This window comes from Colius striatus, chromosome 1 (assembly GCF_028858725.1).
Source record: "Colius striatus isolate bColStr4 chromosome 1, bColStr4.1.hap1, whole genome shotgun sequence".
Classification (NCBI taxonomy): Eukaryota; Metazoa; Chordata; class Aves; order Coliiformes; family Coliidae; genus Colius; species Colius striatus.
Window position 1 is genome coordinate 79,301,300 of NC_084759.1, and position 13,766 is coordinate 79,315,065.

The window sequence follows — 13,766 nt, forward strand, 5'->3', positions numbered from 1 at the left end:
TTTTACGGGAACAGATCAGAATTATTATTATTTTGGGACAACTTAGAAATGTCTTTTCCTCAATATACATGCCTTTTATTTACTAAATCTTAAAAGTATCCTGCAAAAAGTATCAACTGTAACCTATTGCATTAACAAATTTATCACTGTTTTCTCAGATCACTAGTCTAATAATAATAATAATCTGCATCCAAACCTTTACTTCAGCTTGGAGTAAAGGAGTGTTTTGCAGGTGTGACTAGGGCTAGGTTCCTTCATACTAAGTTGGTAAATGAGAGAAACTTTCAAGATGCTAAACAAATAAATAAATAAAAGTATGACCTTACAAGCGTAGCTGTGTGGGAAAAGCAGTTTTGGCACTCAGATATAAAGATAAATGAACATAGCATTTAAATAGCACTTATTTATTTAAAAAAAAAGAAATTATGCTTTATACCTCTGCAGCACTTCAGAAATTTTATTCTTTCTTCATCATTCATGCAGTAATGGAAAGACCATTGTGATTTCACTGAGGTGAATTTTGGAATGAGTTTAATGTCACATCCCCAAATAAAACGTTTCAGTCCCAAAAACTTCTCTCAGTTTGAGTTCTGCTAAGATACCTACTCATCTGGAGTCTCGCTGTTAAGATCTCTCTGTCCTCAGTCTCACCTTGATATTATTTATCTTTTTGAAAACACTAAGGCACTTGATATTTTTCAGAAGACACTGTCAGCATCTGTCTTAGAGTAATTCTACATAAAGAATTCAGTTACATCATTATTGTGGTGTTGAGCTGACTTTTTATATAAATGGAAGAGAACAAAACCTAAATTATAAGTTATTCCTACGTCTGGGATTTTTTTTGTGACAGTCAGTGATCTTGATTGTTGTGCCTTAGGATGGAAATTTTGGTACAATTGCAGGTAAGTATACTTAAAAAAATTATTATTATTAAAATTATGTGGAAGAAGGAAGTCAATTTGGACTTGATTTCAGATCCTAATTCACTCAGAGCCTTATTATGAATGTGATGCTAAAGCAGATGGGAAGCTGACACATGCGAAGTGAGAGAAATGCAGTTATAAAGCAGTTTGGTAGACTCTTGTTTCTCGTACTTTTGATAGATGACTCTGTTTCTTGCTAAGTCAGGGAGGGAATGTTGTTAAATGAAAATGATACATAGTTTCTTGACCACTTTAAAAATGTCAGTGCAGTGTGACTGTAGTGGTTAGGATCGACTGGAAGAGAATCCATGCATGTAGTATGTTTGCAATGCTGTGAATCTTCTGTAAACAGCAGCTCAGTGAAATTTAGTGGCAATAGTTCAATAGCTTGCCTGGTATACTGACAGGTAACTCTTACCATTCTGCTTTGATTATGGCAAAGTATGATAAGTAATAGCAAAACCCTGTAGACTTCTGAGGAGAGTATGCAAGTAGTCATTAAAGCAGCCATGCTGACTTTCACTGCATATCAATAAAAGCTTGCATTTCAGTAGACAAACAATTGTTGGAGTCATCATTCTGCACTAGGAGTTTTAAACAATTTGCTTCTATATAAATAGGCATGACTTTTTACTGTCAAAATCAGCGGAGATATGCATATTATATTTAAATTAGAATATAATCTTTCCATTTGTTTCTTTGACAGGCTTTGCTCGTAATCTCTCTGAAGGAAGCAATGCTAACTATACAGAATATGTGGCTACCAGATGGTACCGCTCCCCTGAACTCTTGCTTGGGTAAGTTTTTAGAACTGCCATGATAAATCTTTTTTGATTCTTTACATTTTTTCAAGCACCTTTTCTAAGATTTACCCTTGGAGATCACTTGTTGATTTAAAGAGAAGATTTCAAGAGACTTCCAGATTTACATTAATTTTTGTTCATTTCCAAGAAGTTGGCATGGATCATTGACATATTCACTGATCTTGATCTGAGCAGTGCTTAACTGATTCAAATATGAAGCTGAGTAATAACAAATGTACTTCAGATTCCTGTCCCTTCCATTCAATTCAGAAGTTTCCATGGTCCTACAGCCTGAAATGTGCCATCAACCTTGTGGTGGACATCACGCAGCAATGGCAGCACAACTTTTGCCATACTATGTGCCTAGTGCTCTTCATCCTTTGGGAATGATTTGGTTTTCATTCCCAGATACTCCCAACCAACACTGCTAAAGTTATTTTATTTTGCATTGTTCTATGCTAAATAGTACATTAAAATTGCTATTAAAAACCTCAAAATGAGATTTTCATATTTTGGAGAAAACAGATATTACTAAGCTTCCAGAAAAGTGTGTGTATGTATGTGTATATATAAGTATAAAAAAAGAGTTGGAATGAAGCATCAATTGTGGCCTTTTTAGTTACACAACATGTTACTCTTTGTCTATAGTAGTAATGAGGCTTTAGAAGGAAAGACATGAAAAACTTGGCAAAAGTAGTATTAATCTGCCATGCAGTTTTCAAAACCAAAGGAAATTTAGCAGAAATCATGTCTGTTTGTAATTGACTAAATTTGTTTGATTAGCTTGTAAAGAAAGAGAGGGACTCTGTGTATTTAATTTGTATGACTTCAGCATTGGTGGTGTATGTTCCTGACGCCAAGTTTTTCTGGCACAAAGTGGTGTATGTTTCTTGGAAATCCTGTTCTATTTCCCAGACACTCATCTTACCCTTTCCCCTGCATTTACCAAGTCTTCATAAGCATCTAATATTCAAAAGACTTCCCAGGAATATTAAATCTATCCATTTTAACAAATACAGTTTTACTTTTTCAGTTTTTAAATCTGTCCCAGAGAGGTTTCTGTTTTGTGGTAAAGTTCAAGACTTAAATTTCAGGAGAGGAAAGAAATTGCTGCCTAATAATTCATAGAACATCCAAAATCTGCTCACTTTGGGAGAGCCTCAGGTAACTGTTAGTGGAGTACTCTATATCCTTCAATGACAGAATATTGCTAAAAGTCTATAGATTTTAAGTCACATAAAATTACTAGACAAAAACATTTAGAGAATGTAATTTGTGCAGGTATAGACTGTAGTACTTCTGATTTGTGGACTCTCTTCTATAGGACTTTCATTTATCGAGCTACATCATTCTTGCGTTGTTTGCATGTTGTGATCTGACAATACTGATCTGATAGTCAGCAGAACAGGAGTCTTGAGTATGCCTTTTAAAACAAAAAAGTTGCAGTTTACACTTCCACTGCCTTAAGAAATGAGAGTTTTCCGATTTGTTTCTATTTGACTACAGAGAAAATAGTGGAAACTTCTTAAACTGTGACCCAATTTCCTTTATTCTTGTGAGCAAGAAAAGGTAATGGTCTCTACCTCTAAGGAGTTTTAGCCCATTCTTCAGTTGTAACCCTAGCTTGTTCTCCAATGCCCTAGCCTTATAACCTTTTCCCTATTTCAGTTTGTAGTAGAGAAACCTGCCTATTACTGAGGTTGCAAATAAAGATGGGCTTGTCTTTCTGTCATAACAAAAAGGTAATTTTTTTTTAGTGGCACACTCAGAAACTCTTTTGTTTATAGAGCCTCAGTTTTCCATTACAGGCTGATATCTTAAGAGTAGATCCGTGGCTCTGGAGTCTATTCTTGCCTGTACTGCCTTTTGCAGCATGGTGAAAAACTAGCCCTTGGCACTCAGACCTAACCAAATGGGTAGGTTGTACTAGCAGCATCACAGAAAGGACAAACATTGAGTGTCTCAGCAAGTCCACAGGTAGTCACTATGTGAGATTAGTAAGGCTGTGTGGTTAACCCACAGAGACATTGTAATAGTTATAGTACTTCAGGAGTTTTGGCATTCTTTGCATTGCCACTAGTGGTTCCTTGTCATCAGTCTATTCCAGTCAGACAAACTTTGATGTTGTGAAAGGACTGCAGTGTCTCATGGCAGATTCTGAAAGGCAAATGGTTCTTGAAATTTTGGTGTCCTCCTTCAGCCTTCCTAGCTACCATAGACTCTAGCACGAGGCATCTCAGAAGGCCTTTGGTTTCACTCAAGCTATTGTCTAGCTAGAAATAGTTTTACACCTTCACTTAACTAAATCATCACTAACTAAATCAATCTCTGGCCAGGTATCCTCCCCATAAAGTGAAAAAAATAATCATGAATAATCAGCTGAGAAAAGTCAGATTTTTTTTTCTTTAGTCTGAGAGTATTTTCTCTGTAACCATCTTTAATCATCAGCATACGGAAGGAGAAAATCACAGATTCACAGAATGGTTGGGTTGGAAGGGATCTTTAGAGATCATCTAGTCCAACCTCCCTGCTCAAGCAGGTCTGCCTAGGAGTGAAGGGAACAGATTTAGGATAGGATGTCACCTGCAACTCTTGATGTTGTCTTATTCCAGAAATAGACAAGACAACTTTAATTTAAAAATCTCTTGAAACAGAGGTTTTGTTGAATTACAAGTTTCAAAAGGACTCAGAAAAGACTCAGTGAAATATTTTTTTTCTGGTCGGTCTTTATTCCAATCTTAATTCTTTTTTATTCTTTGACCTGACTAGAGTTCTCTAGTCATTCTGCTTAAAACTTAAATGCCTAGAAGAGGTTCTTAAAGTAAGTTAAATGTTTACAAAAAAAATGTACAAATTCAACAAACAAGAACTTGGGTATACAGAAAAGAAGTTGCTTGAATCTATAGTAGAAACAATGAAAATCCACAAGTGTGTAATGCGTTAGCTATTGCACATTTGAGGTAGTCAGCTAAACAAGCTGGTCAAGAAACAGAACCTTAGAGTGAAAATCAGAAACTGTCCAAAAGGATTCTGTGTTTCTTCAGTGTTTGTTCCTTTAGAATTAACGTTGCAGTAGTCTGTCACTCTTTTTTTTTACATGAACTTCCATTCTCTACATTCTGATTGTGTCAGACATGTCTTACAAATCATCCTCAAGGTCAGACTCTCTGCTGACCTGAGTATCCATATTGCCTCTTCTTCTGTTAAATATCCATGTATATAGTCTCCAGAAAAACTAGTATAGCCCTTGCTGGTGTAACACTCACACCACTTGGTTTTGTTTCTGATGAATTCCCTACACCTCTTTATTGCTGACCTAACTTCTTGCAGTTTAAAATACCAGGTGCCATCCTCCCCAGCACACACAGAGACCACCCATCAGAATTTCTCCCCAAAACCCCACCCGTGGCTTTGCTGCAAAACAGCTATTACTTGTTTTATGACGCTTTCATGACTTCCTCTGTCTTTTGTGGAATAGCTTTCAGGGGCATTCTGTTTTCTAATTAAAATTTCACTGTCTGAATGTGGAAACAAAGATTTTTCATCACTTCTGTTTGTCCAGTTGCCAGACCCAGTATGCCTACCCACCTATTAAACACAATGGGAAAAGAAATGTAATGCAGAAATAGAGCACAATCATTAACCCCTGGAGAGAAGGGAAGCTAGTGCTAGTTTTACTGTGAATGGTAACAACTTTGCAGTCAAAAAGATCTTTCTTGTAGGAAAGAATTTTCACAAAGGTAACCAGATCTTTGGAATTACTTGAGAATTCGTCTCCTACCTTTTCAAGCCATGATACATCAGGCAATCGAAGGCTTGGTATTTTAACTAGTTCTTTCATATCAAAGTTTCTGTGTTGTAAGGGTTGTAAGGAAGAGGACCATGGGAAATACGGTAAATAAATTGAAACAACTCTGTGAGAAGATGGTGTCAGTCGGTGAAAAACATTTCCACATTTACTTTACAGAGCCCCTTATGGAAAGGCTGTGGATATGTGGTCTGTAGGCTGTATCCTGGGGGAGCTGAGTGATGGGCAGCCCTTGTTTCCTGGAGAGAGTGAGATTGACCAGCTCTTTACCATTCAGAAGGTGCTAGGCCCTCTGCCAGCCGAGCAGATGAAGCTTTTCTATAGCAACCCACGCTTCCATGGCTTGCGGGTAAGAGAAAGCTTTGTTTTGTTTTTGATTGGGTTTTTTTTCCTCACACAGTATCTACAGTATTGTCTTTGTTGCTGTGAAGGTTATTTTCATGTATATTGTGCATTATCTATTGCATGTGTTTCTGTGTAGGTGTAAGATATTTCTATTATAAGGTATTCATAATTCAAGGTAAAATTCTGTTTACACCACTGTTGAGTTTTATAGATAAATTTGTTTTACTGTTAAAAGTTGAGTAAAGATTTTATTTAATTTCTTTGACTTTTTTTAGCATGCAGATTAACATTTATACCCAGCTTAGCACTACCCTGATGAGTTTGCACTGTAATTTTAGTGGCATAGCTATGTCAGTTCAGGATGTGGAAAATTCATGCCCGCTGTCTTCAGGCTACTGTGTTAGAAAAATCTGAGCCATAGATGCTGCTATCATGGCAGAAGAGCTTTTTACCTTTGGACTTACGTTGATGTAAGCCACGTGAGTATAAAAGCTCTCCATGCTGACAACATTGTTCCTCATTCAGGGGTTTGCCAGTACCATGAAATGACAGAGGCTTACTAGCGTGGAGAAGCAACTTGAGTTGGGAATCAATATATGATAGCTGTGTTATCTTTAACAATACCTGGTCAGTGATTGTACTCATATTTTCTTGTAATTTCATTGTCAATTTTTTAATTAATGAATGTTGCTTTAGAAGGGGATTTTATGATCTTAATAGATGATCTCAAGTTGTTAGTGTAAAATCATATAAAGAGACATACAAAGATTTTAAGGGACCTGATCTTTGCTAGACTCTGAAAGAGAAAACTTAGAGAATGAGAATTGGGAAAGAGGGCAACCTAGTTGTGTTAAAAAGTGTTACAAGTTGCAATAAAATGTGTTTAGCAAAAAAAGATAAGAAAATAAATAGTTGGCTTAAGGTGTTAGGAAAATTATTTTAGCTACAAGGACAGCTAATTCCTACGTGCTTTTGTTGAAGTCTGTCGAATTTCCATCAGATAAGCATTTCTTGCAAATTCCTGTTTGTATTTTATCCTGTTCATAACAGTGGGCTAGATGGGACTTTCTGTTAAAAAAAAAACTTATCAGGAGAGAAGCACTTTAAAAGTTGTGAGCAAAATAAATCACTGCTTCTTCATCATTATTTTACAGTGGTTCTATTTGTGCAGTGTAATCTTATTTGGATAAGTGCTCTGTAATGTCTTAGGATGAGAATGAGGTATCTGTGTTTGGTGGCTTTAAAATACAGTAATTCAAGAAGACAGCAGTGTCCTAATGAGCTTAGCACACAGTTGAGAGTTATGAGTCTCTGTTCTCATCCTAGATCAATGGATTATTACTTGGCCTCAGATATGTTGCTGCCTTCTTAGCTCCATCTGTAAAGTCATGATACTAATGATAAAGACAGTACCATATGCCTTCTAAAAAAGAGTAGGTTTCAAATACTGAAGTAAAGTCTGAATAATGGCTTAAACATGAAAAACCCTACAAAAGTATTTGTTTTGAATGTGACATTAATTAGTTAATTCATGGGAGAAAATTATTCCATGCTATAAGATAAGCTTAAAAGTACATTTTTCTGAATGGACTATAGTGTTTAATAGTTGAATGGTTTTTTGTGGCATAGCAAATATAAGGTAAGCTGTCATCATGCAAATTATTATTTACAAGCTGGATCTGGTGCTGGATATTCATAAGATAAAGCTATCCCATAGTGTGGAATCATTCATTCATATGTTTAGGCTTTGTGAATTTCTATATTACCATAGCTGTGAGTACTACCGTATTGTAGCACAGGATTTTAAAAATTCTAAAATGAACACTCCATTACCAGAGGCACATGCATCCAGATGCACATTTGCAAATTTTCTGTCTTTCTGCTCATTTCTTCCATGAATATATATACACACACAGAGTTCTCCTCACTTGCAAGGTTTCATAGAATCATAGAATGGTAGGAGTTGGAAGGGATCTTTAGAGATCATCTAATCCAACCCCCCTGCAGAGGCAGGTTCACCTAGATCAGGTCACACAGGAACGTGTCCAGACGGGTTTTGAAAACCTTCAGAGAAGGAGACTCCACACTCTACCTGAGCAGCCTGTGCCAGGGCTCCATCACCCTCACAGTGAAATAGATTTTTTTTTTATGTTTAAGTGGAACTTTTTGTGTTCCAGCTTCATCCCATTACCCCTTGTCCAGTCACTAGGTACAATAGAAAAAAAATGATACCCCAACTTCCTGACATCCACCATCTAGATATTTGTAAATATTAATGAGATTCCCCCTCAGTCTCGTCTTCTCTAGACTAAAAAGCCCCAGTTCCTGCAGTCTTTCCTCGTAAGGAAGGTGCTCCTGTCCATCTTGGTGGCCCTGTGCTGTACTCTCTCCAGCACTTCCCTGTCCCTCTAGAGCTGAGGAGCCCAGAACTGGACACAGGACTCCAGATGAGGCCTCACCAGGGCAGAGTAGAGGGGGAGCAGAATCTCCCTTGACCTACTGGCTACACTCATCCTGATACATCCCAGAATGCCATTGGCCTTCTTGGCCACGAGGACACATTGCTGGCTCATGTTCAGTTTATTATCAACTAGGACTCCCAGGTGTCTGCAGAGAGAGCTGCTCTCCAGTGGGTCAGCTCCAGCCTGTGCTAGTACACGAGGTTGTTCTTTTCCAGGTGCAGGACTCTGCACTTGTCCTTGTTAAACCTTTGAGAAAGAAAACATCCGTACTATGTTGAAAGGCCAAATAAATTAATTACTGTGAGATCAGAAAATACCAAGGCTCATTTCTTTATGGAAAATATCACAGAATCATAGAATGAAGAAATAAGAGTGGTAGGGGTGTAAAGATTTTTCTACAAATAAGTTATACATAAGTTGGAGAATCTGAACAATTGCAGTGAATCTCTTTATTACTGCTTTGCATGGCTTTGACATATTTTCCCGTTGCCCTGATCGTTACAAATGTAGAATGTTCTTTATGATGTCTACATGTAGATGAGACTTTTGCCATTTGATTCATATAAAATATGAAACACGGAAGCCTTGATTCACCTAAGTTACTATCTAAAATCAATGTGATTGACTTGGACTACATTTTTTATCATTAGTAAACCACTTCAAAGAGAGCAAAGTAAAAAGAAAAATACAGAGACCATTCAAAAACAAACACATTTAATTTAATGTTTTTTTTTCCTTTTCCTTCAATGCTCACATAATGTAAATTATGAAAAGTAATGCCACTACAATGGGCACCAATTCATAGTGGTCTAACACTTATGCACATATAATGCACATTCAATGTATTTTGCTTCCAAATAAAATGTGGTTTTGGAAATGAATTGTTGCACTCGATTGCTCTTCAAAGTGTAGATTTGATGCTAGTATTTAATCTGAGGAAGGTGAACATATATGCACTTAACTGCACATTATTACCTATATGTGAGAACTGAAAAATGAAAAGTGAAAGTAAGGGACAATAGTCTTTAAGATTTCCTGCTCATTGTTGTTTTATACCAAACATATGTTCTCATATGTTTTTATGCTATAGCAAGCTTCCACATGAAATGTTTGTTGGCATTTGTTGCTATAGTCTATCTTAATCACTGATTTGATTTGTATTGTTTTCTTATCTTTTCAGTGATTTTTAACTATAACTCAGTAATTCATGGAGGTATATTTTATGTATTATTTGAGCCCATTTGGACACATAGTCAGGACTTTTATGTAGCAGTGGATGAGAACAATACATGCTTCCTATTGTCAATATTCTTGCTTTGATCTGTTAGCTTCAGAGGACATTTTAGAAAACACATAGGATGTGGATGCCAGGCTGCAATTGAAACACTTACACAGTATTATGCAAGTTCCACAACTCTGGGAACTGCTAACAAAGTGTCTGGATCTCAGTTGCATAGTTTTGGATAAACTGTGATTAATGTCAATAGGCTAGCTGATTGTTGTTTTGGTTTGTGTTTTTCCAGAGGCTTTTCTGGTATTCAAATGTGTGTTTTTCTCTGAAATCAGCATAAGTTGGATCCATGAGGGTTTTTATGCCTCTGTTCAAAATCCAGACTTAATTTCTGTTTCTGAAAACGCTGGAATATCTGTTCAGTTCTTAAATTTGAAATTGCCTCACTGAAATGAGTTTATATGTTTGTTGATTGTCAGTTCAAGACATGCCACAGTCTGGAAACGGATCTTTGTTATCTGTTTCTTCTCAACTCATTGTACTTGACATTACATTATACCAACAGAATATTGAGCAACTTTTCTTTCATTTGATAAAAAGGAAATATTCTGTCCTAATTTTACATGACTCTTGCCTTGTTTACAAGGCAAGCAAAAAAACCACAATTCTGTGCTTTATTTTTTCTTTACACCATCCCTGCATGTCCTATTCTTTCTAGGCAAGACTTATTTCAAATACTGCCTTAATCAGGTTTTGTCCAGGCTCTAGTTGTCAAAAGATGCCTTCCAGCAGTGTGCTCTGCGTCTCACAGTGTTGCCAATTCTTACTGCAACATGACCACAGGAGCAGTCCTGAGACCTAAAACTTTGGGGCTTTGATATTTTTCACTAAAACCATTTTGGAATTTTCTATTAGTCTGTGGTATCTAATTAGTACTGTATTTGCACTCTTATATTCTCTCAAAGCTTTAAAAAAAAATCATATTTCTGAATCTATTTTAAACTTCCCACCACTTGCCAATCATAACGTCACAAATATATTTTTAAATCTAAGTTGATTATTTCTCATTTGAGAGAGGTTCCTTGGCTGCCCTGCTAATCAGGAGTACTTTCTTTGGTTGACTAGATGCATATCATACAGAAAGTCATTTGTTTCATTATAGTGTTTTGTAATGTTTCATAAACAATTAACTTTCTCAATGCATATGATTCCCATTATTTACACACCTTGTTTAAATTCTTGTTATACTATATTATTTCTACAGTTTCCAGCAGTCAATCACCCACAGTCTTTAGAGAGAAGATACTTGGGAATTTTAAGTGGTGTATTGCTTGATCTTATGAAGGTAGGAAAATGTATTTTATTTTCCATCTACAATGTGTAGGGCAAGATGTAAGTTACTTTTTGTCTTTGTTTCCTAATGTAATACATCTTAAAAGTACTTGTGAACTTCCTTTTGAGACATTTTGATATCAGCATTGTTTGTAGCAAGACTTGATGTTTCCTTAGAATCAGGAAAATAAAGTGCCAGGAGAGTCTGTTCAAATATGACTGATTTGACAAATACTACATGATCCAGAAAAAACAGTCACCATAATTTGCAGCAATATGCATGCACACTGACCTATTAAGATGCACAGGTTAACTTTGTAATGCTGGAGTACAAGCTCTCAACCCATAATAAATTTAGATAAATCTACAGAGAGTTGTTCATTTGTTGTTGGATAAGTATGAAGATGTGGACAGTTGTCAAAGTTAATGCACAGGTTTATTTGTTTGGATTTTTTTATCTGAGCCCTTGATCTGCCCGTTATCACTCACCTCTACACAGCATGCATGTTTAAGTTACTCTTCACTCCTGTTTTGGAACAAGTCAGCTAGTTACCCATAGACAAAGTAGGATATTCATAGAATCATAGAATGGTAGGAGTTGGAAGGACCTCTAAAGATCATCTAGTCCAGCCCCCTAAACATAGTCCTAAGATAGTTTCTTACAAGGGAGCAGGAGAAGCTGACTACCTTCAAAATAGCCAAACACTGCAAAGTGTTGTGCTATGCATTCATACCATATTCCTAGGTTTGCAATATGTATATTTTCCTTATCACTGTACTATAAAAAATCACCATGGTAGGCTACAGTACAACTCTCCCATTTTTTCATCCAAAGTAAACTGAAAAAGAAAGGTCATAATGTCAAAAATTAGAATCACTGGGGTACCGCCTAAGAATTAAAAGTGATCTGGGACAAATATGAAGCATGGTTATGGCTATCAACTATAAATGAAACTTGTGGTCCCAAGCCCATCTGCATCAGTTGTCTTGGAAACCAGAGAGTGGCTGTTTTGGGGTATACTTGGGTGTTTATTTGCTTTTAGCAGTATTTATGTAACCAGCAGAAATCCACCAAATTTGCTCTACTCTTTTCTTCAACACAACTCATCCAGATCACTCATTTGCTCTTCCTGCCTGATAAAGAGCATCATCATAGCTTTTATCTTGATTTCATGGAGTCCACGAAATTAGGTACCTCAGTGCATGTAATTGCTTGTTTTGGTAGTATACATTCTCCTCCATTTTCTAATTAGCAGAAACTTTTTTCCCAGCATCATAGTTAGGTGTAACTGAAGCTGTAGTAGTGTATATATTGCTGCATGATGATTTCAAGATCGTTCTTCTAACCGTTGTTACACATATTGGAGCAGAGTTTATTTTCAGTTTATCCTCATTTTTATGGTATATCTCCATATCTTTTGTTTTCTTTTAGTGTGATTTAAAAGTTACTAATTTGTGACATGAAGCAACTGAATTTTAGGGAAACAGATTTCCAAATAATTCCATTTCGCTTTACATAATTCTTTTCAACTTTTCTGTCCATATTTCTCCCTACAAGGTGGGAAAGCTCAGAGATTCTGTAGAAGCGGTATTTTGTGCTTTACCTATGTGACGTAATTTGTGAGTTGGAACATTGTTAGAATGAGCAAAAGACTACAATAAGAGAAAAAAAGAGGCTTGTGGTTAAGTTGCATGCTACAAACGCTGCCCGTACTTTGCTGTATGCCTATCTCTTCTCCAAACACTGGGCAGTCTGACACATGTCCATGCTCGGTGTGTTCCTCGTTATCTGCATTCCCAAGGACCTCCGGTCTGATTACTAGATTACTGAATAACCCAGATTTCAATTTATGCCAGCTAAATTAGTGAGTTATTGTTATATCTCTAATTTGAGAACATTACTAGACTAGATTAATGAAGAGGCACTCATTTGGCCTTGTTGTTTTGTTCCTTCTCTCCTCCTGTCCCTTTCACAAATCATGCTGATTTGCAAGCATGTATTTGGCAGTTGGGAGCTGGTTTTGCATTTGATGACTTGGACAAAAAAATGTGTTGAGTATTTCAGTCTTTTTTTCATATCACCTGTCATTCAATTGTCTCCCCCATTCAGCAGCATACATTCATTTTCTCTTAGCTTCTGTTTACTACTGGAATACTTGCAGAACCCTTTTTTTTTACCCCTGGTGTTCTTCATTTACTTTAGCTCCAACTGGACTTTGACCTTACCCTTTGTGCTAACACAGCGCTTTCATAGTCCTCCTTTGCACCCTGTCTTTGACTCTACTTCTTACACAGTCCTATTTTCCTTTTTGTTCATTAAAAAACTTCTCATTTAGCCTGCCTGACCATATGAAAATTGCTTTGGTCTTCTGTACGATAAGAGGCTTTGTTCCCCAACTCTCAAGAAACTTCTTTAAAAATCAAGTGGCTCTCCCGAACACTTATCTTCTTGTGGCAGTTTTTCATGAGATTCTGCCCAGTAATTCCCTACAGAAGCTGAAGTGTGCTCTCCTGAAGTCCTGTGTCCTATCCCTGATGCTTCTTTTTCTCCTCTTCCTTTGAATCCAAAACTGTAATTATCTCATGGTCACTAGAGCTCAGACTGTCTTCTCTGATTAGATTTGTCACAAGTACTTTAATGTTGGTGAGCAGAGGTCAAGTAGAGTGAAGTTCTGCCCTTGACTGATTTGCCTCTCCAGCAGCTGCACTAGGAAGTTGCCACCAACATTGTCAAGAACTATCCTGGATGATTTACACAGACTGAATGTCTGGATAGTTGAATCCTGCCATGAGGGCGAGCACCTGTGATTAGGAGAATTCTGCTTGTTCTTGCAGAGAGTTGTGCTCATCTTCTTCATG

The 13,766-nt window shown here is 36.8% G+C and overlaps 1 protein-coding gene across 3 annotated transcripts in view; it reads left to right on the forward strand.

Annotated features, from left to right (window-relative positions):
- CDKL5 (cyclin dependent kinase like 5) overlaps positions 1-13,766 on the forward strand; it is a 130,190-nt gene that overhangs the window by 90,063 nt on the left and 26,361 nt on the right. For all 3 annotated transcript variants that reach the window (XM_061988572.1, XM_061988573.1, XM_061988574.1), the window contains exons 8-10: positions 1,633-1,723; positions 5,697-5,886; positions 10,840-10,920. In XM_061988572.1, coding sequence (XP_061844556.1) covers positions 1,633-1,723; positions 5,697-5,886; positions 10,840-10,920 — 362 coding nt within the window. The remainder of the gene's footprint in view (positions 1-1,632; positions 1,724-5,696; positions 5,887-10,839; positions 10,921-13,766) is intronic.